Source organism: Nestor notabilis, unplaced genomic scaffold (assembly GCF_000696875.1).
Source record: "Nestor notabilis isolate BGI_N333 unplaced genomic scaffold, ASM69687v1 scaffold10733, whole genome shotgun sequence".
In the NCBI taxonomy this organism is placed as follows: Eukaryota; Metazoa; Chordata; class Aves; order Psittaciformes; family Psittacidae; genus Nestor; species Nestor notabilis.
The window spans coordinates 14,337-39,243 of NW_009920639.1; the positions used below are offsets into that span (position 1 = coordinate 14,337).

Sequence of the window (24,907 nt, forward strand, 5' to 3'; positions counted from 1 at the left end):
ATCATTCCTGTTCCATGCCCTTTGCTTTCCCTTGCCAAGGGTAGGACTTCACCTCATTGCTTGTTCCCAGCATCTCTGCAAGAACCATGTGGTTTTGCAGGATGGTACATTGGCAACACTGCCCTGTGCCAAGGATAACCTGTACCTCTGCCTTCCCCTGCAGCCCTTGCCACAACCCCACCACCTCTCCTGGTTGTGCACTGCAGCCAGACCATCTATGGATGCTGCCCAGACAACATGACCTTGGCGCTCGGAGTGGGTGCAGCTGGATGCCCAAGTGAGTGAATATTGTGTTCCCACCTTAGTGGGACCTTCAGGGATGGCTGGAAGGCAGGAGAGAGCAGGTGGAGGAGGGATTTGGGGTCCCATCCCATGGGAAACATCCCATTCTTCAGCTAACTAGTGACTCTCAGGCTCTTTACAGCTCCAGGCTCACAGCATGCACAATGTGGAGATGTGCACATATGCTTCACCTTCTGTATCTACTAGTGATGCTCTTGGTCCTTGCAACAGCCCCAAGTCGACTTCCAGGTCTAAGTCCATCTCAAATGCAGGAAGACTGGGTGGTGGCATCCCTGGCAGTGTTCAAGGCCAGGCTGGATGGGCCTTGAAGCAACCTGCTCTAGTGGAAGGTGTCCCTGCCCATGGCAGGGGGTTGGAAAGGTGTGATCTTAAGGTCCCTTCCAACCCAAACCATCCTATGATTTGGCTGCATCCATGCTGGATGCTCCAGAAGGTGCCCTAGGGCCAGAATGTGCCTTCAACCCATTGCTAGAGCTTTCAGGTCCACCTTCTGCAGGGCAACCCATGGCTGGTGGCTGGCTTGTGACTGCAACGTGCAGGAAGCTGAGCTGGCAAATGCTTCATTAATATTTATTAAATGATTGTCAGAGCCAGCACTTAAGCAGAAGCAGCACTTTGAAAGGCATTAGCAAGCTCTTACCAGCTGAGGCTGTTACCGCCCATTAGGGAAACCCATTACCCTGTGGAGGCATGGTTCACACCATGCTTGGACCTGGCTAATATCCTCCTGGTGAAGATGTAGAGCTGTTTAATGCACTCTATCATTTAACAAGCAGTATTCAGAGAGGGTCCAGAGATGTCCTGGCAGGAGGTGTATGGGGTGGGCTGCGTGGGTGCTGGAAGAGCAGGGAGCAGAGCAGGGAGGAGCTGGTCAGAGTGATGTAAGGGAGGACACAAGCTTTTTGCTTCCAGCATCACCCTGCCAGTGGTGCTTGGCAGCAACATTCCTGTGTCTCTACTGGAAGTCCTGTCCCCTACCCTGCTATCCATGGACGCAGCTTCCCAACTGACTGGGATTCAGTATCCTACCAGTTTCTGTCCCACCTGTGTTGACAGCAAGCACACATCAGGATGTACTTACCAATTAGCTTGAAGTCCCTGGGGCAGATTTATCCCTTGCTGCCTGTTCTGGACATGCCATTTTCCTGCCTCTGGAAGCCTGGGGATGTGCTCATACACCCAACTTGCTGCTTCCGAGCTCTCCCTTTCTCTCCATCTCTGCCCCGCGTCCCCTTTCTACTGCTCCCCTGGGATAAAGGCAGCGTCTCTCTGTCTATCTTTGGATCACTTCCCTCCATCAAGTTCCTAATTAATGAATTAATAATAAACTTCTAATAGCTTCCTTCCCCTTTGATGTTAATGAGAGAGGAGTTCTTGATGACAGCAAAGCAGGCAGGTTCATCCCTGGAGGTTTAGTTCCCTCCCTTGTAGATGGAGCAGAGAAGAAGTGTTGAAAGCAGATGGTGAAACCTCCTTTTGCCCAGCATGAGACCATGGTCCAGCCCTGGCTGAGCATCTCAGTGGTCCCTCCACCACAACGCAGATGGTTGGATCTAGATGATCTTAAGGTCCTTTCCAACGCAACCCACTCCATGATTCGATGTTTACTCACAGGTACCTGCCAGTGCAACCCCTATGGCTCCTATGGAGGAGCCTGTGACCCCACCACGGGGCAGTGCTCCTGCAAGCCTGGCGTGGGGGGCCTCAAGTGCGACCGCTGTGAGCCTGGCTTCTGGAACTTCCGCGGCATCGTGACCGACAGCAAGAGTGGCTGCACCCGTGAGTGTGGCCATTAACCCATCCCAAAGGGGTCACTGGGGTCCGGAGCACCTCTCCTGTGAGAAGACGTTGCGGGAGCTTGTTGGGTCTAAAGAGAATGGGATCTCATTGAGGGGCTCTTCAACAGGGACTGTAGCGATAGGACAAGGGGTGATGGGTTCAAACTGAAACAAGGGAAGTTCAGGTTGGACACAAGGAGTAAGTTCTTCCCTATGAGGGTGCTGAGGCGCTGGCACAGGGTGCCCCGAGAAGCTGTGGCTGCCCCATCCCTGGCAGTGTTCAAGGCCAGCTTGGAGTCTAGTGTGGGCATCCCTGCCCATGGCAGGGGCTTGGGACTGGATGATCTTAAGGTCCTTGGCTTGCTGGGCACCTGAGTGGATCTGCTGCTGGCTCCACAAGCCACCAGCAAAGCAGTGTCTTCTTTCCCTTTCTTGCCCAGCCTGTAACTGCGACCCGGTGGGTTCAGTGCGTGATGACTGCGAGCAGATGACTGGCCTGTGCTCCTGCAAGACTGGTATCACTGGTATGAAGTGCAACCAGTGTCCCAATGGCAGCAAGCTGGGCATGACTGGCTGTGAGAAAGGTGAGGTGCCACAGGGATCGTGTGGGCCGCCAAGAGTGGGGCGCTTGGATAATGATGACCCTGGATGAAAAGCATCCCTCCCACCCTATGTGCCTGTGCTTTGGGGTGAAGGGGTCTCCATTCCTGGCTGGATTCCTGTTATCTGTGCACGAGGGTCTTTATCTGTTTGGAGAAAGACTGTCTTGTCCACCAGTCTGACCTGTGTGGTGAAAGAACTGCTGCGAGGAGAGAGGGATTTCATTATATAGCCTGTTTCTGTGTGCTTGGTATGTATGTGCTTTGTTGGTCATTTCTTCCCATCTCTTTCTTCTTCTCTCCCTACCCCAGACCCATCAGCCCCAAAATCCTGTGAGGAGATGAGCTGCGAGTTTGGTGCCTCCTGTGTGGAAGTCAATGGCTTTGCCCACTGTGAGTGCCCGTCCCCGCTCTGCTTGGAGGCCAACATGACCAAGGTTTGTGGGACAGGCACCACTGGGCTGAGCAGTGTGCTGGGGACAGGTGGCTCATTGGGATGGTGTGGGCAGCACGAGTCTGATGGCTCTTTTCCACCCCAAGAAGCAGGAGGGGATATTTGGACACTCTTTGAAGGGTGACATGAGTTGTAGGTGTCCCCCAGCAGAGCAGGACGCTCTGAGCATCATTGCTCCTGTGCTTCCGCAGTGGTCCCTCTGTGCCCACCTCTTTGCCTCTAAAGGATCCTGCAAAGCTTCCATCACTTAGAGATGGGTTTGTTTTGCCCAGTGCTTGGAAGAGGCCAGAGGCACAGCTCACATTTCCCCTCTGCATCCCAGGTCTGTGGCTCTGATGGTGTCACCTATGGGGACCAGTGCCAGCTGAAGACCATCGCCTGCCGGCAGGGACAAGTCATCACAGTGAAGCACGTGGGGCAGTGCCATGGTGAGTGTCTGCTGCTCTCAGTGCTGTGCCACACACTGGACATGGGTCTGGCTGTGGTTCCTCACTGTGCCACCACTCTTCATGGCAGGGAAGGTGCCTCCTTACCTACCCTGTCCTCCTTCTGCTTTCAGAGTCCATCACTCACACCAGCCACGTCTCGCCACCAACACCACTGCCAACACTGCCTTTGGACAAGTTAATGTTCCCTCCACCACTGCAGCTCACCACACAGGCTCCAGAGCCCACCGAGCTGCCCACCAGCTCCCTGCTGTTGGAAGCCAAACCTACTGAAAGAGGCCACTCTACAACGAGGCGCATCACGACTGCCAGAACAGCCACCACCCCATGGATGACCCATGGGGTGTATAAGACCACAGTCCGCCCTCTTTCCACTGCACCGGTGGTCCTGGCCACCACCCAGCCTGCCTATGTTGAATCAGGCAGTGCAGAAGGCAGTGGAGACCAGGAGATGGGGATCAGTGGAGACCAGGAATCTAGTGGGGCAGGTTCTGCCGGTGAGTGTGTGCTTCTTAAGCTTGGCAGGTTGGTTGTGGGCTAAACCATACCCCGTGTCATGACAACATGAAGCTGTGAAGCTCGCGCAGAGGTGAGGTCTTACCTCCTGCTGGTGAATGCTCCTTTTGATGCCCTGCAGGGGAAGAGGAGGTGGAGGAAAGCCAAGTAACTTCCACCCCAGCCGTCGAGAGGGCGACGTGCTACAACACCCCGCTGGGATGCTGCTCGGATGGCAAGACTGCGGCTGCTGATGCTGAAGGCAGCAACTGTCCAGGTGAGTTTGTCCCTAGGGATGGGCTCAGGGGTCCTTTTCAGTCGTCAGGGGTCACAATGAGCTCTTGTAGGGTTCAGGAGAGGGATTGATGCAAGAGGATGTTGATGGAGAGATGCTGAGCCATGGATGTTATGCCCATAGCATCCAGCAGCCACCCTAGTGCTGGGGTGGGTGCTGCCACCCTGAGAGCCAGGGCACTCTGTTTCTTCCCTTAGGTGACCACTTTCATCCTTAACAACTTGCCCAGTGTTCTGCCCAGGCTTCTGCCCAGCTCCTGACTGGCACTAGGGAGGATGAGGGAATTCCCTGGATTCCCATTATCTATGTTGATGTCTATAAAGGTTGCTGGGCAAACCAGGACCAGTTTAGCCCCAGGGGGAGCAGCTATGTTGGGCATCCTGGGGAGCTTCTTGACTCATGCTGTGGTTCCCAGGGGTGCTCATGACCTAGGTGGGATCTGTCTTGCCTGTGTATGGTCCTTTCACACTGTCCACATTAAGGAAACACAGAACTACCTGTGCTCGGTCACAGTGTAGGTTGTCCTGTATGTACATCCTCGTTACCCTAAAAACAGTTGTTCAGGGGCCATCTCTCAGGTGTCTCCTCACTGTGGTCCTTCTCAAATGCCTCTCTTCCAACAGAACATCCCCTTTTCCTCTGGACACCACATTTTAACCCACAAAAGCACAGCTTCTGGGAACCTCCTGTGTGGTTGCCCACAGCAGGGATCTTCTATCGCTGCCTCTGCACTCCCACAGCGCCCCTGGAAGGGAACCAGCCCTTGGGTTCCTCTTGCACTTTCAGGCTGGTTTAGAGCAGGGCTGACCACAGCCTGTTAGCTGGTTACTTCCCTCTCCCAGCACACGACTTCTCCTTGTCCAGAGCCCACTTTTCACCCTCCTCTCTGCCCCTGTTTGCATGCACGTGTGTGATCCTGCCGTGTTGACTATGTGCTGCTCTGGCTAATGTCTTTCTCTTGTTACTCAGCCGGTGCAGGGGGGCTGCTACCCGGGCCGGAGCTCAGAGGAACCTGTATGGTAAAAGCTGCCATCTCCAGCCTGGTCTTTGCCATCTGCTCCAGCACCCTTCGATACTAATCCTCCATGGTGCAGACCCATCCAGACTAACCCCAACACTGGCACTACCCGCACACTGCCATCACCCTTTCCCCCCAGGGACTCGAATGCTCTCAGCCACATGCCTGTCCCCTTGCCCACAAGCTGACTAAAGGCATTTGTCTTGTCTGCCCTCCCTCCTATAGCTACCAAAGTCTTCCAAGGAGTCCTCATCTTGGAGGAGGTGGAAGGCCAGGAGCTGTTCTACACACCCGAGATGGCTGATCCCAAGTCAGAGCTCTTTGGGGAGACAGCTCGGAGCATTGAGAGTGCGGTGAGTCCTTTGCTCTTGATCTAGGGGATGGATAGGGCTTTGGCATGGAGCATGGATGGATATGGCTTTGGCAGAAGAAGACAAGACCCTGCCGACCTCTGTCTGCACTAGGATGGGCAGTGGGTTTCCTTCTGCTTTGCCTTCCTGTTTGTGATGGCTTTTGGAGAGGTCTCTCGTTGCTGTCTGTCAATGGGAGCACAGAGACCTCACTGCAAAATGTGCTGAGCATCCTGGAGGAGCACTGCCCCATGTTGTTGAGTTTTGGGGCTTATTTGAGATGGGCTTAACCTACAGAAGTTGGGATGAACACAACTGATCACCAGGGCCACTGCTGTTATAGGGTGGGCATTAGGAGTGTAAAGGAGATGATGCACCAGTTCTAAGAGGTACCCTGTGTGATGCCTTGTTAGTGTGTTATTAGCCTCTACTACATCCTGTGTCAGTTGATTCCATCCTTTGTTATGTCCTGGGTCAAAACCCAACCCTTTTCAGCTTGATCTTGGTGCTGGGGCTGTTCAGATGAGAGGTTCTGCCTTAACACCATGGATTTCCCAAAGTGTCCTTATCTCCATGAAAAGCCCTTGGACCAAAACATGTCTAAACCCCCCTTGCCCTCCAGTTCAACCACATGACTTGGGAAGGTGCTTCTGTAAATCCAGTATCCCACCTTTGAGAAAAACCCCATTGCTAGTTATGGGAGTAGTGGACACTGTATGGCACTGTGTACGTATGGGTTTGGGAGCAACATCAGAGCAGGGCACAGCAAATACAGAGCATCTTTTCAAGGAGATGAAGGTATTTAGAGCTGGTTCCAAACTGCACTCAGAAGTTGGCAAGCCCTCAGTGCAGTCAGATAAGCAGATGAGTGTCTGGCATATGGACCATATGGTTCATGCAGTTCTGTATCACAATAGCAGTGTTTCCCAATACAACAGTGGCTTCTATCTGAGGATGCAAACAAGCACACAAAAGCTTCATTCACAGGGCCATCCATTCTTTCCCCCCCCAGAAAGGCTGTTTGCCCAGGCTGGGGGAGGTGAAGACATGGCACAGCACCTGTGTCAATGTTCCTGCCATGGCCCAGTGCTTCAGAGCCTGTTGTCCCTGCGCAACTCACCTTCAAATGCCCATGGATGTGATGTGCTCCTTTATCCCTCTGAGATCACTGTTCCCAAATGTAACACTATTCCATGGGACTATTAACCAGTTATTACTTTCTTCTGTGTTTTCCTTGGGGGAAGGACGTGGTGGCCTCTGGCTGTGATGACTTCTGGACAGAGAGCTAGCAGGGTGTTAAAGCCTGACTGTAAGCCTTGGACTGTCACTGTCTCCTTCCTCTGACTTCAGACAAATCCTGCAGTGTCTGAGAGCCAAGTATTAAAAGGCAATCAGGTACTTAAAGATGCAGAATGGCCCCTTATGGGATTTTCCCAAGGTTTACACAGCTTTAGAGGAGATCAGAAAGACTTAGATGCTACACAATAGAAAATCCCTGTATGAACTGCAAGATGTCTCTGGTCTGCCTCTGTTCTGCTCTTCACCATGGGGATAGCTCACTTCCCTGTTTCTGGAGCCTGTTCTTACCTCGGACTGCAGGCCATAAAGAATAGGGACCAGATGAATTGTCGCCATAGGCAACAGAGCTTGTTCTCTGCATGTGTCGCTTGGATGCTCGCAAAGGTTTGGATGCAAACCCCTGTGGCTTGAAACCAAGGAGAATCGCTGGGATTCAAGATCTTCTACTGCAAGGGCCTATCTCCTAGGATGTCCCCATTAATCAGTTGGTTTCTCTTCTCTCCTTCCCGTCTGACCAAAAGCTGGATGAGCTTTTCCGCAATTCTGATGTTAAGAAGGACTTCAAGAGCATCCGTGTCCGAGACCTGGGGCAGAGCAACGCTGTCCGTGTCATTGTGGAGGCCCACTTTGACCCAGGTAAGTGCTGATTCACTGTGCAATGCAGGCAGAAGCATTCCCTAGGGATAGGAATGATTGGGATGCGTTGTAAGGACATCGTGATAGGGAAAGTACTAGGTGAGCATGCATCTTCACTCTTGCCTTTCTCCTTTCTCCTCCTGGTTATGGTCAGCCACTTCCTACACGGCAGTGGACGTCCAAGGGGCCCTGCTGAAGCAGATCAAAGCTTCCAAGAAGACAACCATCCTGGTGAAGAAGCCCCAGCAGGAGCATGTCAAATTCATGGACTTTGGTGAGCCCCCTCTATCTGTGGCTATTTCATGGGTGGGAAGGAATAGAAGGGCTCAGTGCAGGCAGCTTCTGGACTCATAAGCTGGGACATGCAATAGCATGCATGATCTTAAGGTCCTTTCCAACCCAAACCATCCTATGACTCTATGAAAAGGGTTACAAAGCACCAGCATCAGTCTGCATTGTACTGTTTCAGACTGGATCCCCCGGCTCTTCACCACCACCGTCACCACCACCACGGCCACCACCATGGCACCCGCCACCACCCGCAGGTACACCACGGCTGCTGCCACCACCACAGTCCATGTCCTGCGCCAGGACACCATGGGCCGACCCAGCACCAAGATGTCAGGAGCTATGAGCACCAGGAGACCTGCATCCACCCTCCCGGCCACCACGCGTCGGAAGCCCACGCGCCAGCCCCCTACCACGAAGAAGCCCTCACGTCCCTGTGACTCTCACCCCTGTTTGCATGGTGGCACATGTGAGGATGATGGGAAGGAGTTCACCTGCAGCTGCCCGGCTGGCAAAGGGGGAGCTGTGTGTGAGAAAAGTACGTGTTCATGACCCATCTTGATCCATACACTTGATGGTGGTGATGGAGAGATGAGGGGGATCGTGCAAACCCAGCCCCACACCTGCACCAGGCAGGGATCAATCCAACCACCTTTCTTAACTCGGCCACAAACAGGTTGTACACACACTGTACATGTTAAGAGGCAAGCACAGCAAGGCTGCAGTGTAAGAAGGTGCCTGGAGCAATCTCCTCCTGGCTTCGCTTGTGCTACATCAGTGCCCCAAAGCAGTGGAGATGAGTGTCTCCTTTTTAGCCTCAGCTCGCAGCATCGTTGCTCTCTTGCAGCTAGTGACTGGTTGTGAGTGTGACAGAGACAGGTAGTGACTGTCATCTCGAACACCAGGAGATGTGTGATGATAGTAGCTCCTATGCAAACAGCCCCATCCTGACAGCACATTAAACCTGAGCTGCTGATAGTGACCGAGCTCCCATGGGCAGTTTGGTGTCACACCAGAGGCTTTTCAGTGCTTATTCCTGACCAGCTTTGCCCCTAAAGCCATAAGCTGGAGTGTTCAGAGCTGCTGCTGGATGTGGGTGTCCAGCCCTGTTAATTTTAATAGGGCTTGGTCTTCCAGATCTCTTGGAAAATCTCAGCTGCACTAAATAAAAGCCTGGAGTGATAAATGTAAATCTGTCATGTGAGATTCTGGGATATTTATCCCAGGGATTTTACCTCCTGAGACGAAATCCATCTCAGGAGCAGGGGAGCTGAGTTATGAGGAGCTGTGTGTGCAGCAAAGAATGTGATAACTGAGCGTGGAGAGGACCAGCAGCACCAGTCCTTAACTGGGGGGAGCTGGTTGGGACACCACTGAAGCTAAGTACTGGAGGAACAATACCACAGATCTCCAAAGCTTGGGAGCAATCTTTAGGGTCATGCCACCATGAGAGGAGTTGGTTGATGCCAGTATGAGTGTCTGGGAGGGGATAATTGCACAGGAGCATGGGTCCGGAGGACAGGGTGAGCTTCTTTGTGCCATTTCACAAGAGCTCTCTGTTTGTGCAGGTAGAGAAGTGTTCAACAGACTCATGTCAGGCATTTATCTGCTATCCATCCTTCTGTCCCCTCCTCTGCTTCATCCCTCCTTCCTTTCCCTTCCCGCCCTGGCTCTTGCAGCTATCAGGTACTTCATCCCCAGCTTCGGTGGCAAGTCCTACCTGGCCTTCAAGATGATGAAGGCGTACCACACCGTGCGCATCGCCATGGAGTTCAGGACAGTGGAGCTCAGTGGGCTCCTGCTCTACAACGGCCAGAACCGCGGCAAAGACTTCATCTCCCTGGCGCTTGTTGGTGGCTTCGTGGAGCTCAGGTGGGTGCCCTCAGCCCTGTGTGGTGAGGAGGAAGCAGAGAAGGTGTGAATGGTCCTTGGAGAGCATCAGGAGGATGCTGGGCTTGAACATGCAGGCTAAGAAACAGCATCATCAAATGGACAAGAAGAGTGTTTTGCCCAATGTAGTAGGAATGCAAAGGGGACTCAATACACTCAGTTTGAAGTCTGAAAAACTAAAAGCTGTGGAAGGTTGGGGTTTTTTTAAGCAAGGGAAAGGTCTTTTTTTGGTGCAGTTTTTGTACTGGAAAAAGAAATGTAGGGAGGGAAAAGAAAGGAAGAAACACCCCAGAAGTGTGAGCCTCAAGTTACTTTTCTCATCCTAAAAGCCAAAGGTGTAGATTCCAGGCTTGAAACATGGAGAAGAGCTTTAAACAAGGGTCTGTAGGGACAGGCCAAGGGGAATGGCTTTAACCCGCCAGAGGGGAGACAGAGATGAGCTCTGGGGCAGAAGCTCTTCCCTGTGAGGGTGCTGAGGCGCTGGCACAGGGTGCCCAGAGAAGTTGTGGCTGCCCCATCCCTGGCAGTGTTCAAGGCCAGGTTGGACACAGGGGCTTGGAGCAACCTGCTCTAGTGGAAGGTGTCCCAGCCCGTGGCAGGGGTTGGAGCTGAATGAGCTATAAGGTCCCTTCAACCCAAACCGGTCTGTGGAAGGGGGATGCAGCAGCCCCGTGCCATGGCACAGATGTCCCTTGTCTGCAGGGTGGCACAGCCCCAGGCCTCCTCCTCTTCTGCTCCAGGTTTAACACTGGCTCCGGCACTGGCATCATCACCAGCAAGGTCCGTGTGGAGCCCGGCAAGTGGCACCAGTTGGTGGTGAACCGGAACCGGCGCAGCGGGATGCTGTCAGTGGATGGGGAGCCCCACGTCAGCGGCGAGAGCCCCACCGGCACTGACGGGCTCAACCTCGACACCGACCTCTTCATAGGGGGAGCACCCGAGGACCAAATGGCTGTGTGAGTGAGGATGCTGGGTGCTGGTCCACTGCCCTGGGCACTGCAGTGCTCAAGGCCAGGTTGGACACAGGGGCTTGGAGCAACCTGCTCTAGTGGAAGGTGTCCCTGCCCGTGGCAGGGGGTTGGAACTGGATGAGCTTTCAGGTCCCTTCCAACCCAAACTATCCTCTGCCCTCTGCAGTCAGGCTCCGGGTGTTGGCTGGAGGGTTGTTGTGGAATCCAGCATCACTGTGGACCACAGCATCACAGGGGCATCACTGTGGACCACAGCCTGACCCTGATGCTTGGGGAGCCCCTGCATTTTTGTCCTTGGGGGCAAGCCCCCATTGACTATGCCCTCTGTACCCTCAGGGTGGCAGATCGGACCACGGCCACCACTGGCCTGAAGGGCTGCATCCGCCTCCTGGATGTGAACAACCAGATGTATGACCTGCGGGAGAAGGGCAGCGATGTGCTGTATGGCAGTGGGGTGGGCGAGTGTGGCAACGACCCCTGTCATCCCAACCCCTGCCACCACAGCGGCATCTGCCATGTGAAGGAGGCTGAGATGTTCCACTGCGAGTGTCTCCACACCTACACTGGTACGTGCAGGGTGTGCTGGGGCTCCTCATCCCGCTGCCTGCTCCTGAGGGGTCCCAGGATGGCTTTGGGTGGGGGGCAGATTGGTTATAGCACCAAAAAGGAGGGGTTTAAAAGCCAAAAGCTCTGAGACTTTGTCTCTGGAGACATTCAAGGCCAGGCTGGATGTGGTTCTGAGCAACCTGACTTAGTAGGAGATAACCCTGCTCGTTGAAGGGGATTGGAACTGGATGAGCTTTAAAGTCCTTTGAACCCAAACTATTCTATGATCTTATGGGCTACAGTGGGGAGGGATGTGGTGTGGAGTGTCAGCAGTGGGTTAGAGGGACAAGTGTGGGATGAAGCCGCATTCAGTGAAGTCAGTAAATGTAATTCCTATTTTCACATCATACTCCCTGCCCTTGGCAAGGGGTTGGAACTAGATGATCTTAAGGTCCTTTTAGGTCCTTTAAGGTCCCTTTCCAACCCTTTCCAAACCATTCTGTGATAATACAAGGGCCAGGATCTGATTGTTCTCATGCACAAACAAGTTTCCCCTTGCATTTTAGGGGTATAATCTGGCAAAGGTATTATCTGCCATTTGTGGGGTTCAGTGTGGGGTGTTTCTGCATCGTGGGAACCCCAACCTGAGATGGGATTAAAAGGCTGGTAGTGCATCGGGAGACGTCAGAGACACTTGTCTCTGGCTAAGATGGTTTGAGATGCTGCTGTGACAAGCTGCCCTTTCTGCTGCAGGTCCAACCTGTGCTGACGAGAGGAACCCCTGTGACCCTACCCCCTGCCACGTCTCTGCCACCTGCCTGGTGCTGCCGGAGGGAGGTGCCCTCTGTGCCTGCCCCATGGGCCGGGAAGGAGACTTCTGCGAGCGAGGTGGGACGGGAGCAGGTCTGGGAATGGGGTGGAACTGAAGGTGCTCATTGCCCCAGCCTGGGGTGGGGGGTGATCAGGAGGCTGTGGGGCACTGGCTGGAGCCTCCTCCTCCTCACCATGCCCCTCTCTGCGCTCAGTGACAGAGCAGGACCACACCATGCCTTTCCTCCCGGAGTTCAATGGCTTCTCCTACCTGGAGCTGAATGGGCTGCAGAGCTTCGTTCCTGATCTGCAGTAAGTGCCAGGGAATTGGAGAGTGCAGTGATGTGGGGACAGAGCTCGTGCCTGCTTTTCCCTAGAGGTCTTCCCTTTGCCTGCTGCAGGTTTAGTCCAGAGGGAATGGTTGGATTTGGTGATCCTGAAGGTCTTTTCCAACCTAGTTGGTTCTATAAATGGCATTGCCAGAATCCCTGCAGCCAGCACCGTGCGCTGGGTGCTTGGTGTTGCAGCAGGCTGGGTACATAGGAACCATGGAGCAGCATCCTGTGCATGGCACATGCATCTCTTACCTGGCAAAGGTATCTTACAGGGGTGGCATCTCTGCTGCACCAGGCAGGCAGAGGTATTCCAAGGGCTTGGGACATAGGAGTGAGGGAAGAAAGTGCCTGGATTGGAGAGTATCCATCGTACTTCTCTCCTCAGGGACAAAATGTCCATGGAAGTTGTGTTCCTGGCCAAGAACCCCAGCGGCATGATCTTCTACAACGGCCAGAAGACGGATGGCAAAGGGGACTTTGTGTCTCTGGCTTTACACAACGGTTACCTGGAGTACAGATACGACCTGGGCAAAGGGGCAGCTGTGCTCAGGTAGGTGGGTTGTGGGGTGGGGACCTGCTTCTCAGGGTGGTGGTGACTGTAGAGGCATGAGGGACATGGTAGCTTCAGCATCCAGCGCTGGCTTGGAGCTCCCATCCATGAAAAGCATAAGGAATGGGGGGAAGCAGGCTTCATGCTGGCCTTGGCTGCTTGTAGTAGTGGTTCTTGGTTAGATATCCCTTTGTGGGACAAGGCAGAGCTGGGTCTACCCCTGCTTTGTCCCTCTTTCCCCACCTAATGCTGGGCTGTGTGTGTCACTGTGAGCTGGGGCATCCCAAGCTGGTCAAGGGAGCTTTACACCATGTGTCTTCTCCTCCCTTCTCACCACCAGGAGCAAAGAGCCTGTTCCCCTCAACACTTGGATGAGTGTCTTGTTGGAGAGGAATGGGCGCAAAGGGGTAATGAGGATCAACAATGGCGAGAGGGTGATGGGAGAATCCCCGGTAAGTGATGGGCCAGGGAGAGCTTCCAGCTCTGCTCCTCCCATGCATGAGATGAGCTGAGAGGTCCCCAGGGCTTTTACATGGCTTTAGGGGTGGAGAAAGAGTGGGCAAGACCTGGGGGCAAAGGATGCTGTGGGGCAGAGCTCTGCAGCCTGGCCCTGGTGCTGTAGGACCAGCACACCTCTTTTAGCTCTTCCTCTCTCCTTGCCCCCATCACACAGAGCCTGATGTGGAGGCTTTGATTGCAGGGGTATGTTGGACTGAGCCCCCCTCCCCACATGGATACCCCTGCCCTTTGTTGCAGGTCCTTGCTTGTCCCTTTGGACCCTTTTTGGTCCAGGCTGTGCCCTTGATGCTGGGCTCAGGAGCCCTCCATGGCTGTGCGGAGAGCTTGGCCAGGAGGAAGCATGGACCAGTAAAAGCCCCATTGCAGTGTTGCTGCTGAATCCGTTGGTGCCTTCTCTCCTCTGTTCCAAAGCTGGCAGCTTACTTCTGACTTCTCCCTGTGCCCTGTCTGCTCTGTCTCTGCACAAACAGCAGCTCCTGGGGTTCTATAGCAGGGCCACTGACCTTCCTTTCATCCACCTTTCCAATGGGGAAGCTGGTAATGCAGGAAAAACCCCAATTGCTGCTGAACTCGCCCACCTGGAAGTGCAGCATCAAGGTTAAGCAGCAGGATCTTTTCCTCCCCAAACTCATCTTTCCAAGCTTCAAGCTTACCCTGGTTGTCAGCCACCCCTCTAGTTGCTTTCTGCAGCATCCCTTGCCCTGGCTCCCCCGGGCACTGGTGCTCTTGCAGCCCTGCATGGTGCGATGTTACCCACTGATGTCCCTTTTCTCTCTTTCTCTCCCTTTGATTTTCATTGTATTTTTCCCTTCCCCTGCTGTCTGGATCCCAGAAATCCCGTAAGGTAAAGATAAGTATGACCCACTGCAACCTCCATCCCATCTGCCATCGGCACGTGTTCCTTGTCTTCCATCCAGATCTCAGTGTTCCATCTGACCAAGCAGCTTTAGGATCTCTGTAGATTTAGAGACACTTCTTTCCTTTTCCATCATTAGTTTTCCAGCCAGTCCTTGCATTTTGTTTCAGAAGCATTCCCATCCATCCGGTCATGTTTCTCGTGTTAACTCCACAAGGCATTAGCTAGCGACTCATCCAACTGCATCCCTGCCTCACTGCTGGGCCTCTGGGTCCATCCCAGGAGCTCAGGAAGGGACATTGCTCCTGTTACAGGCCCAGTGAACCACTGGGGCTGAAGACTCACCTAGTTGGGGCTGCAGGGTGACAGCAAGGAGTCCTTCTCCTCTAAACACACGTGTGAGATGCAGGAGAACCTCCTCTAGCTTTGCTATAGGGCACCCAAGCTGAATATGATACACTTTTGGGTTTAACCATTAGCCCTGGGGAGGCTGAAGCAATATGTACTTGGTTTTGGGTACCACACAAAACCAGAGGCTTCTACACCTGAAAACATCAGAACAGCATGTCCTCCAGCTTAAATCCATGGGAAATCTTCTCCTTGTGTGCTTGCTGCAGGCAAGACCTTGCAGCGTGGCATGAAGGGGTTCACTGGAGGCCCCTTTCTCCCAGTGCCCATCGGGGAGGAAGGCAGGGAATGGGGATGAGCAGAGGACAACCGGTTGTGGTTGTGTGGCGCTACCTTGCTCCCAACCTCATGATGTTTCTGTCCCACCTTCTCCCCTCTCCACCCCAGGTGCCTCACACCTTCCTGAACCTGAAGGAGCCGTTTTACGTGGGGGGAGCCCCTGATTTCAGCAAGCTGGCTCGAGCAGCAGCCATCTCCACCAGCTTTGATGGAGCAGTGCAGAAGGTAAGGCCACAGTGGGCAGCCTTGGGCCAGGAGTCTTGTTGGGAGAGGTGCCCTTGGTGCTGGCATCACTGGAGGATGCGCCTGGGAGCGGGTTGTCCATAGGATATGGATCCATGTGCATTGGGAAGGCACAACTGATTGAAAAGTGGCACCACTTGGGATGCATCACAGGAGAATGTGGGCTTGAGGCTGGTCCTCATCTTCCCCATAAGGATACTGGTCTCTGCACCACCACCAGCCCCATAGAGAGATGGGTTGATGGAGGCTGACTTGTGCTTCCTCTTGCTTGTACCTGCCAGATCTCCATCAAAGGGGTTCCTGTGCTGAAGGAGGAGAACATCCGCAGCGCCATTGAGATCTCCCCCTTCCGAGGCCACCCCTGCACCCAAAAACCCAATCCATGCCAGAACGGGGGGACCTGCAGCCCTCGGATGGAGACCTATGAGTGCTCCTGCCAGAGGGGCTTCTCTGGGGCTCACTGTGAGAGAGGTGAGATGCCAGGGTAGGGATGGACATGGACCTTCACTAGCCACACATGGCAATGGAGCTGCTTCAATGGCTAGCTGGTTGCAGCAGGACAGTGCATGGCTTTGGCCAAGCTTGAAGTCTTCTCCTTGTGGCTGCTGGGAGGGACCCGAGGGAAACAAGCTCTAAAGCCACAGTAAACCTTTCCAGGGGCTTGCTTAGAGTGCCATCATGCTGATGGGCCTCAAGGGATGGCAGGTTTGTGGATGCCTTCATCCTGTTATGAATGCTCAGTGTAAAGGGGGATTTTCCTAGTCTCCAAGGATGGACAAGCCATGCTACATTGCTTGACAGCTCTTCTTTTTCCCACCTCCAGTGATCATTGAGAAGGCTGCTGGAGATGCAGAGGCCATTGCTTTTGATGGTAGGACATACATGGAGTACCACAACGCCGTGACAAAGAGGTAACTTGAATCAAGGTACAAAACAAGGGCTTTAGGGCTGTTAATCAGGAGGAAGAGGTCGGGTTGGAGAAGTCCATGTGCATTGTTCAAAGAGGGACAAACAAACTGGAGCTGTGAGCAGTCACTTCGAGCCCTGGCCATTAAAGCTGCCTTGTTGGCTTTCCCCTCCATGGCCAGGGATATGTGTTTGGAGCCTTTGGTCTCTGTGGCTGTGCTCGGGGGCTTCTCTCTCAAGACAAGCAGAGCTCAATACACAGCTACTGACTGAGGTCCTCTGGGCTGGATATTTCTCCTACAAGAGACTCTTGGTCCATCATGGTCTGGCTCAGAACCCTCCCTCAGCGCTGTGCACCTATAGCCCCCATGATTAATTCCCAGCTCCACAGCACTGGGACAGGATATTGGATTAGGCTCCATCCATCTGTCTCTATATCCTCAGTGCGTCTGTGTTGAGCTGTTGTTTGTCAGTCTCTGTCTCTTCTCAATGTCCTTGTTTCTTTGTTTTCAAGCCACCTCACCAATGAGATCCCTGCGTAAGTACTGTCCTCCGTGCAGCCATCTGCCCTCCATGTGTCCCATTGCCACCATGAGCACCCATAAGGGAGCACAGGGCAGGTTGGGAGGAGGAATACGGGCCCTCTGACATGGTTCGGGGTGAGGAGGACACAGGTACCGACTGCAGGGGCCCAAACACAGCCAAGATGAAGCAGGAGCTACATTGCCCAGCTCTGCTGCACTCAGACATTGTCCCAGCAGCATCCTGAGCTTAGTTTAAGCCTCACCAACCTCACAGGGAAGAACTTCTGCCTAAGATTTCATTGCAAAAGCCCCTCTCCAGCTTTCCTGTAGCCCCTTTAGGCACTGGGAGCTGCTCTAAGGTCTCTCCAGAGCCTTCTCTTCTCCTGCTGTTGATTTGCTGTCTGTTTGTCTTGCTGAGCAGCAGCAGTAGAAGAGAAGCACTGGTTTAAGCAGCTTCATTCCCCACTGTGTATGGGAGAGTTTGGGTCATCCCTGCCTGTCACATCCCCATTTCCCCTCATTCTCCACAAGCTGGGGTCAGGCAGAGGCTTGGGAAGCTGAGCTGCTGCATGTGTATCAACACCAGGACCCCCAGACCCCATCACCTGCATGTTCACAATGGTTTGGGAGATGCTCCAGTGTTTTGGATAGGGTTTATTTGTGAGCCAAGCATCCTCCTAAGCCAGACTATGCCCTACAGCAGCAAGGGGCATGTAGTGACCTGCACGGCAGCTCTGCCACGTGGCAGTGCCCAGCTGTCCCCTTGCATAGACACAGACACATCCCTGCAATGAACCCGCTACCTTTGCGTCCTGCCTTTCCCAATGCTCCGCAAAGGGAAGGTCACCATTCTCCGCCTTCTCCCTGCCTCGCTCCGCAAAGGGAAGGTCATCATTCTCCGCCTTCTCCCTGCCTCAGCCAGCCTATTTTGGCTGTGCGTGCCCCATCCTGCAAGGGAGCTTAGCACTTCTCCTTGGATCCCGTAGCTGGGGTTTGGCCGCGGCACCCATGAGCCTTGCCAGGGCTGCAGGACCCATCGGGATGCCCATAAAGAGTAGTTTCTTCTGCCTCCAGGCAGACCCAGGGTGTGCCTTGGGCAGGATGGACACTCCAGCTGCTCCTCTGGGATCTGCTGGCCATGGCGTGCCAATAGTCTTGTTTTGAATGTATGCTTTTGTAGGTTTTTAGAGGGGCACCTTCCACTGGACCAGGTTGTTCCAACTCCCGTCCAACCTGGCCTTGAACACTGCCAGGGATGAGGCAGCCACAGCTTCTCTGGGCTTCTCTTTCTATCGTCCTGGTTTTCCTCATCTCCATGCATGTCCGGCTGCCCGAGTGCTCCAAGGCTGATTTAGAGTCCTCAGGAGACAATTCAGCTATCTGGCTAGATGGAATCCCATTCTGCATCCCAAAGAACCAGCCTGAGATCTGCCTGCAGGTCTGCCCAGGAAAGGGTCCTCCTTATGCAGGGCCATGGAGTATAGCTCCCTTCCCCAGCAGTGCTGCTCTCCATCCTGTTCCGAGATACACACCCCAGCAGGACAGTAAAGGGAACTGATAGTCCCATGAGCAGGAACACCGGTAGTTCTGATCCAGAAGAGTCCCAGCACTGCTGGGTATTCACTCATTGACATTCTTATGCTTGCCCTGGCTAAGCAACAACTTGCAAACATGGCTTCCTGGATTGAGGAAACTCATCCCAAAGGACAGTGGCTTGTTCTGGATGGTTTTCTCAGCTTGGGCACTGTGTAGGGTGCAGAGCTGTCGCTGTGTCCCTTGTTGGAGGAGGGCTGGGAGGGAAGGGTCTCCTGCTGTCCTGCGCTTATGGCATGCTCCCCTTTCTTCCTGCATCTAAGTCCCGAAGCGCTGGACTACCCCATGGAGCCCAGGTGAGTCTGTGCCAGGCTTTCAGCTCTTTTGTCTCATGCTCTGCTGTTGCTGCCTCAGCATGTCTCTGTCTGTGTCCTGTGTGTCCGTATCCTGGGCTTTTTATTTATAAGGGATACAGCTCTGCTGCTGATGAGATTAAACATGAAGGAAGCCCTGTCCCTCCAGTAGCTCCAGCTCTGGCCCTTGCTTCTGGGGACCTACATAGCTAGTACCTGCCAGTGAGGGAAGAGGCTGACTTACCTTGGCAGAACAGCAGGCTTCATGCAGAGCCCTTGTCCCTTTGGATGCAGTGTCCCTTGGGAATAAAAAGCTGTCTGTGTCGTGCCCATGTTGTCTGATCTATGTGTGCACGTGTCAGTGTGCCTCGGAGCATCCCAGCAGAGTGGATGGCAACCCCACATGGCAGCCTCGCCTGTTGCCAAAAGCTTTTTGCCTGTTCCAAAAGGGACTGAGCAAAGATGAGGATGCCAGTGTAGGGGAAATCCTGTCCTTCCTTCACTCCTCCCTTGGGAAAAGACAATGCATCTAAGAGAAAGAAGGTTTTGCTGCCTCTGTGGGCAGTCTCCGTCACCTTCAGGGTGCTTGTCGTCTCACAGCCTTGGGTTCCCATTGGGAATCAAAGGCAGTTCCAAGAGGAAAACCCTTCTGCTGTTCACCACCACACCTAACAGACCCCTTCCTTGAGTGCCTGCACAATACCAAGACTTGTTGCAGGGATGGATGTGTCCAAAGTTGATGCCATGGGTCAACTGAAGGTTATCCTTGGCTTATCCTTGGCTGGTGAGCTGAGAAGGCTGCTCTGAGGAGCTGACTGCTCCTTGTTGCTTCTGTAGCCATGTTCTTAACTCTTGTCTCTCTTCCCCCCTGCTCCCATCTCCCCATGCAGCGAGAAGGCCTTGCAATCGAACCACTTTGAACTCAGCATCAAGACAGAAGCCACCCAGGGGCTGATCCTGTGGAGTGGGAAGGGACTGGAGCGATCCGACTACATCGCCCTCGCCATAGTGGATGGCTTTGTACAAATGACCTACGACCTGGGCTCCAAACCAGTCATCCTACGATCCACGGTCCCGGTCAACACCAACCAGTGGATCCATATCAAGGCATACAGGTGTGAAGGCAGCAGGAGGACACATTGCTCTCTATAGGCAGGCTGTGAGCTGGAGGAGCCTGAGTCATGGCCGTGGCTTCATGCCCTATGGGTCCCTCCTGTTCTTGGATGATAATAATAGAGGAGAGGCATGTGGGCAGTGCTGCGTTGGAGGGGCGCGTGTTGTGACACGCCTGGAAATGTCACGGGGGCAAGGAGGGACGAAAGGTTCTTCGTGCCTTCCCTTGTGGCTGGCTGAGGGCTTGACATTCTGCTCGTGTTGAGCCCGAGATGCCCCCTTTTATTTTTACTGGTGGTGGGAATGGTGAGCGGATCATGCGGCTGGAATGTGGGGATTTCTGCTCATGGATATGGAGGGCACGGGGGGAAGCTGTGGGATGCCCATGGGAAGCTGCAGGGAAGTGCTTGTTGCTGGCTTCCAAAGGAGATATTGCATCAAGGACTGCTCTGTGCTATATGGGTTGAGGAAGAGCTCCACTCCTCTCTGGGTAGAGAAGGGCTGATGGTGCCCAGTGTCTGGATTAAGTGTAAAGCAGAAGGCAGCTCTGTATTTTAACTCTAATCATAGAATGGTTTGGGTTGGAAAGGACCTTGAGATCATCTAGTTCCAAGCCCCGGCCGTGGGCAGGAACACCTCACACTAGACCATGTCTTCTCTTTCTTCTTCCCTCCCTCCCGGAGCAGGGTACAGAGAGAAGGTTCCCTTCAAGTCGGCAACGAAGCCCCCATTGCTGGCTCTTCTCCGCTTGGTGCAACACAGCTAGACACAGATGGGGGCCTGTGGCTGGGTGAGTCGGTGTGGAAAGGGTGGACCTCATGGTTTGGGTCAAAGGGACCTTAAAGTTCCTCCACTCCCAACCCCTGCCCCGGGCAGGGACACCTTCCACTAGAGCAGGTTGCTCCAAGCCCCTGTGTCCAACCTGCCCTTGAACACTGCCAGGGATGGGGCAGCCCCAGCTTCTCTGGGCACCCTGTGCCAGCGCCTCAGCATCCTCACAGGGAAGAGCTTCTGCCTCAGAGCTCATCTCAGTCTCCCCTCTGGCAGGTTAAAGCCATTCCCCTTGTCCTGTCCCTACATCCCTTGCCCTTCTTCAGGTTTCTTGTAGGCAAGAAGCTCCTCTGTACCCCTTCCTGAGGGGCTCAGAGCTGGGACATTGATGCTCCCATCTTTCAATGCAACACTGGTACCTCCCAGATGGCTTTAACAAGTTTGACCTAAAAAGTCCCCTACTTGTTCTCTGCCTACTATGGCAGGGTGCTGGTGACAGCTGAGTGACAAAGGGTTGGCTTTACCAAAGGCCAGTCCTTTCCGTGTCACCATGTCCCCTGATGAGAGCCATTAGCTGGCCTATGTCTCTGGATTCCCTGGCGCCGACAGTGTGTGACACCCTCTCCCTCTACAAACTACGAGTGCTCCACCTGCATCCCTCTTGTCCTCCCCACCAACCTCCTCACCATCTCTTGCAGGGGGAATGGAGAAGCTGAGCCTGGCTCACAAGCTGCCCAAAGCCTACAGCACCGGCTTCATTGGCTGTATAAGGGACGTGCTTGTGGACCGCCAAGAACTGCATCTGGTGGAGGACGCTTTAAACAACCCCAGGATATTACACTGCTCAGCCAAATAGCCCCCAGGGACCTTCCCTTCTCCTTCCCTCCCTCCTGCCTATTGCTGTAATTATTTTCTATTTTTGTAAACTTATTGCTTTTTATATTTTTGGGGGGGAGGGGGGAAAGGGAGGGGAGGAAACACCTTTTCTTTTGGGTTATCTGTTCGGTTGCAGTCTATCCAGGTCAGTCAGACTCTACTCAAAACAGCAGCAACAAAGAACAAACCTTGAACCAAGTCTCCCAAGAAGTGACAGAAGAACTTCCCCGTCGCATTGTAAATCTTCTTCATACTTGAAGCTTCTTTTTGGGTGGTCTTTCCCCCTCCTCACTTGTGTTCTTGGGTTGTTGTTCACGCCGGTGGGGGAAAGGATGCTGGTGCTGGCGAGACGTGTGGCCTTCGTGGATTCACTGCCTTCCCACCTCAGTGCTGGCTGAGCAGGGATGTGGCCATCGGAGAAGCAGGAATTGCCACCCTGCTTTGGTGCCTGCCTCTGCCAAGCCTTCTCCTGGCCCTATGTTCACCCTATCTCCCTCCTCCCTCCCTTCCTCTCACTATAATTTATGTGTGTAAGAATCTCAAGTGCTTTTCTTCTTTATGCTCTGTTAAAATCAGGGATGCCATGCACTGGAAGAGAGACCAAGGTCTGCTCTGAGCAGGCAGAAAAGCATTGCTCTTTGGTTGTCTTTATGACTGTTTGCTGGACTGAGAGGTGCTGTGGGGGAAACGTGGATTTCTCTTGTTGGCTCTCTTCCTCCTCCTCCTCTTGGACATGTGCAGAAGCAGCTGTGAAACCTCATTTCCACGCTTTGTGTTTATCCAGACATGTCCTAACCACCCGCTTGCCCTGGCTGCTCTTCCCAAGGGCTTCTATGTACCAAGCGTTGCCCTCCCGTGCACCACTGAGAACCTGCAGAGCATCTTCAAGAGCTGGAAGTGCTCTCCCTCTTCCAGCCATGTGAAACAGGCTGCGAGGGCACGGGGACCATGTCCCATTTCACTTGTTGGATGTGTCCTTCCATCACCCATGTCCGTTTTCCAGCCTCTGGGCATGGCTTGCCCTCTGCCTACCCTGAGGATGCTTCCAGCTGGCCAGCATGTGAATGTGTAGAGCTGGTATTTGAGCCTCTCCCATGAAGAGTAATTGGAGTTGTAACCTTTGACTTCAAGTCTTTGCAATGCAGGGTCTTCCATGCCATGATCAAAGCTCCTCTGGATGATGCCAGCCCAGCAGCAATAGCCTCAATGGAAACGGGAATGGGGCACGAGTTGGCTGTTGTGTTTGGGAGGAGGTTTAAAAGTGTTTTCTTCCTCTCTAAAGACCTTAAAAGCAAATACTGTGGTGCCAGTTACAAAGCCAGTATGTGTGTGTCTGAATGAGTGTGTGTGTGAGTGTCTGTCAGCCGGCACATGGGAATCTCCTGGAAGCAGGAGAAGAACAAACACATTGAAATGACCCCACTTCCATTCAGGTTCCTTCTCCATGGGAAGAATTTACTGATGCTGTCTAGCACCTATGGCCCTTTCCACCACTGGGCTACAACTGTGTCCCTTTCCCACCCTGAGATGGTGTTGCTTTGGGTGAAACCAGCTTTATGGAGCATATGGAATTCAGCTGAAGGATCCCACCAGGTGTCAAACGTTTATTAATATCATTTTGCAGTTTTACCTTCAATTTTAGCACACCTTTTAGTGCACCTTTGTAGTAGTGCAGCCTTTTGAAAGTGTTGGGGTTTAGCACTGAATTTTGAGCCATGAAAAGTCAAATTACTTTCCTCAGGGTGAGCTCTGAACACAGATGTAACGAAGGAGAAGAACATAGTGAAAACCCACTTTTCTATTTTATCATTAAAAGACATCTACCACCACCCCAATCCCTGCCTAATCCATTGGCATTCCTCTCAACATCCAGCGATTAAGTATTTCATAGGGGGCTGTGCCCTCTGTGGGATGGAGACCCCACTCTGTGTGTGTGTGGTTGTGTGTGTGGCAATACCACATTTTAAGTGGATTCTGTATATAACTTGTGATTCCTGGTGGGAAGTATTGTGACTGTGTCGTGAAAGGGATGGGCTGCTGTGTTTTGATCACGAGGGGGTAGATAGATGGGGGTTAACTATGCAGGGTGGGATGGGAGGGAAGTGTGAGACCCTTTTGAGGACACAGGTTCTAGCTGGGCAATGCCTTGGCTGAGATTTGAGGGCTGGATGGTCCAGCTCCAAAGGGAGAGGGGCATGCACAGAGGAAGCTGCTCATTTTCTGGAATGCCACTGACATGAAGCCAGGGTCACTGCAAAAACGAATTACCCAAAAACCCCAACAACTAAACAAAATCTCTGTCTGCTTTTGCTGGGGCTTGGAAATGCCTTAAAACAGGACCTTGCGTCCTCGTTGTCAAGCATCTTGAACCAAGGTCAGATTCAGCAGTGCTCCCTAGGGGCTGTGCACTTAACTTCAGCTTTATTTTTAATAGCATTTATAACATGTATGTACAAAAAAAACAAAGGACATTGAGGTTTGGTTTTGGTTTCCCTGGGTGTTTTGGGGGGGTTTTTTCCTTTTTTTTTTTTTTTTTTAAGGAAAAGATGTCCATGTGGCTTCATTTCTAGGGTAAAGTAATGACCGTTGTGAACTGCTGTATGAATTCTGAAGGGCAATGCACAGTAGAGGAGCAGCATGATATAACCATTACTAACTTGTGTCTTTCGTCAATCACCATGAAATAAAGTTTGAGAACTATTCAATATGTTTTGAAGGGACCTGGTTTATTCCTTTTCTGTGCCCTGTTTGCTTGTATGGCCATCTCCTAGGCAGATAATGTGTGGCATCAAACCAGCATCTCCCTCTATTTCCTTTAGAAACAGAGTGATTCATGCAGGTACATGCTGTATCTTCTAAAGGTGGCCTTTACGAATGCCAGCCTCAATCCTATTCCCCCCAACGTTTGCAAGAGGAAGACTCCTGTGTGTCTTCCTGTTGTCTGTGGCCATCTGAGTGGTTTCACCTACTCCAGCACCCATTAGCTTTTCCTTCTTTGCCATATATGCTTTTATCATCTCTTCTTAGGCAGCATGTTCAAAAGAGGCTCTGTATCCCATTGACATCATGTCAACAAGGCTGAAGTGATGCTTCTGTGGCCTCCTCCTCCCTGGTGACAGCAGTTTCCCCCTGGGTTTTACCCTCTGTAAGCTGAGGAGCCATGAAAAGTCAATCGCAAGCAGGATGTGGTTTGAGATGCACCAGCGTCTAAGTTCCTGCTTTAAATAGCTCTTCCTAATGGGGCCTTTCCATCTGGCCAGAGCCCTATCTCTGATCTCTGCAGCTTCATTGCTGCAAGAAAGGGTGGGAGGTGGAGAATTTTGTTCAGTGAAGAGCTCATGTTCACCCAAGTGGTGTGAAGCAAGCGAAGAATGTGGGGTTGGAGGCAGCTCATTCAGCAGACGGAGTCATTTTGATACCCAGCAATGATGCACAGTCAATTGGTATCTGCATCAGATCAGCA

The 24,907-nt window shown here is 53.0% G+C and overlaps 1 protein-coding gene across 1 annotated transcript in view; it reads left to right on the plus strand.

Moving 5' to 3' along the window:
- The window catches only part of AGRN (agrin), a gene marked incomplete at its 5' end in the record, with an annotated part of 36,126 nt that extends 14,333 nt beyond the window's left edge, over positions 1-21,793 (plus strand). The window contains 27 exons of the mRNA XM_010010768.1: positions 164-277; positions 1,918-2,082; positions 2,522-2,665; positions 2,993-3,117; positions 3,457-3,562; positions 3,694-4,077; positions 4,218-4,352; positions 5,614-5,741; positions 7,559-7,673; positions 7,828-7,947; positions 8,143-8,499; positions 9,641-9,833; positions 10,592-10,807; positions 11,159-11,388; positions 12,122-12,256; positions 12,394-12,487; positions 12,899-13,063; positions 13,404-13,515; positions 14,415-14,426; positions 15,234-15,350; positions 15,650-15,839; positions 16,192-16,279; positions 16,789-16,812; positions 18,655-18,687; positions 19,575-19,799; positions 20,484-20,587; positions 21,267-21,793. Of these exons, the coding sequence (XP_010009070.1) occupies positions 164-277; positions 1,918-2,082; positions 2,522-2,665; positions 2,993-3,117; positions 3,457-3,562; positions 3,694-4,077; positions 4,218-4,352; positions 5,614-5,741; positions 7,559-7,673; positions 7,828-7,947; positions 8,143-8,499; positions 9,641-9,833; positions 10,592-10,807; positions 11,159-11,388; positions 12,122-12,256; positions 12,394-12,487; positions 12,899-13,063; positions 13,404-13,515; positions 14,415-14,426; positions 15,234-15,350; positions 15,650-15,839; positions 16,192-16,279; positions 16,789-16,812; positions 18,655-18,687; positions 19,575-19,799; positions 20,484-20,587; positions 21,267-21,424 (3,989 nt within the window). The remainder of the gene's footprint in view (positions 1-163; positions 278-1,917; positions 2,083-2,521; positions 2,666-2,992; positions 3,118-3,456; positions 3,563-3,693; positions 4,078-4,217; positions 4,353-5,613; positions 5,742-7,558; positions 7,674-7,827; positions 7,948-8,142; positions 8,500-9,640; positions 9,834-10,591; positions 10,808-11,158; positions 11,389-12,121; positions 12,257-12,393; positions 12,488-12,898; positions 13,064-13,403; positions 13,516-14,414; positions 14,427-15,233; positions 15,351-15,649; positions 15,840-16,191; positions 16,280-16,788; positions 16,813-18,654; positions 18,688-19,574; positions 19,800-20,483; positions 20,588-21,266) is intronic.
- Between the last annotated feature and the right edge of the window lie 3,114 nt (positions 21,794-24,907).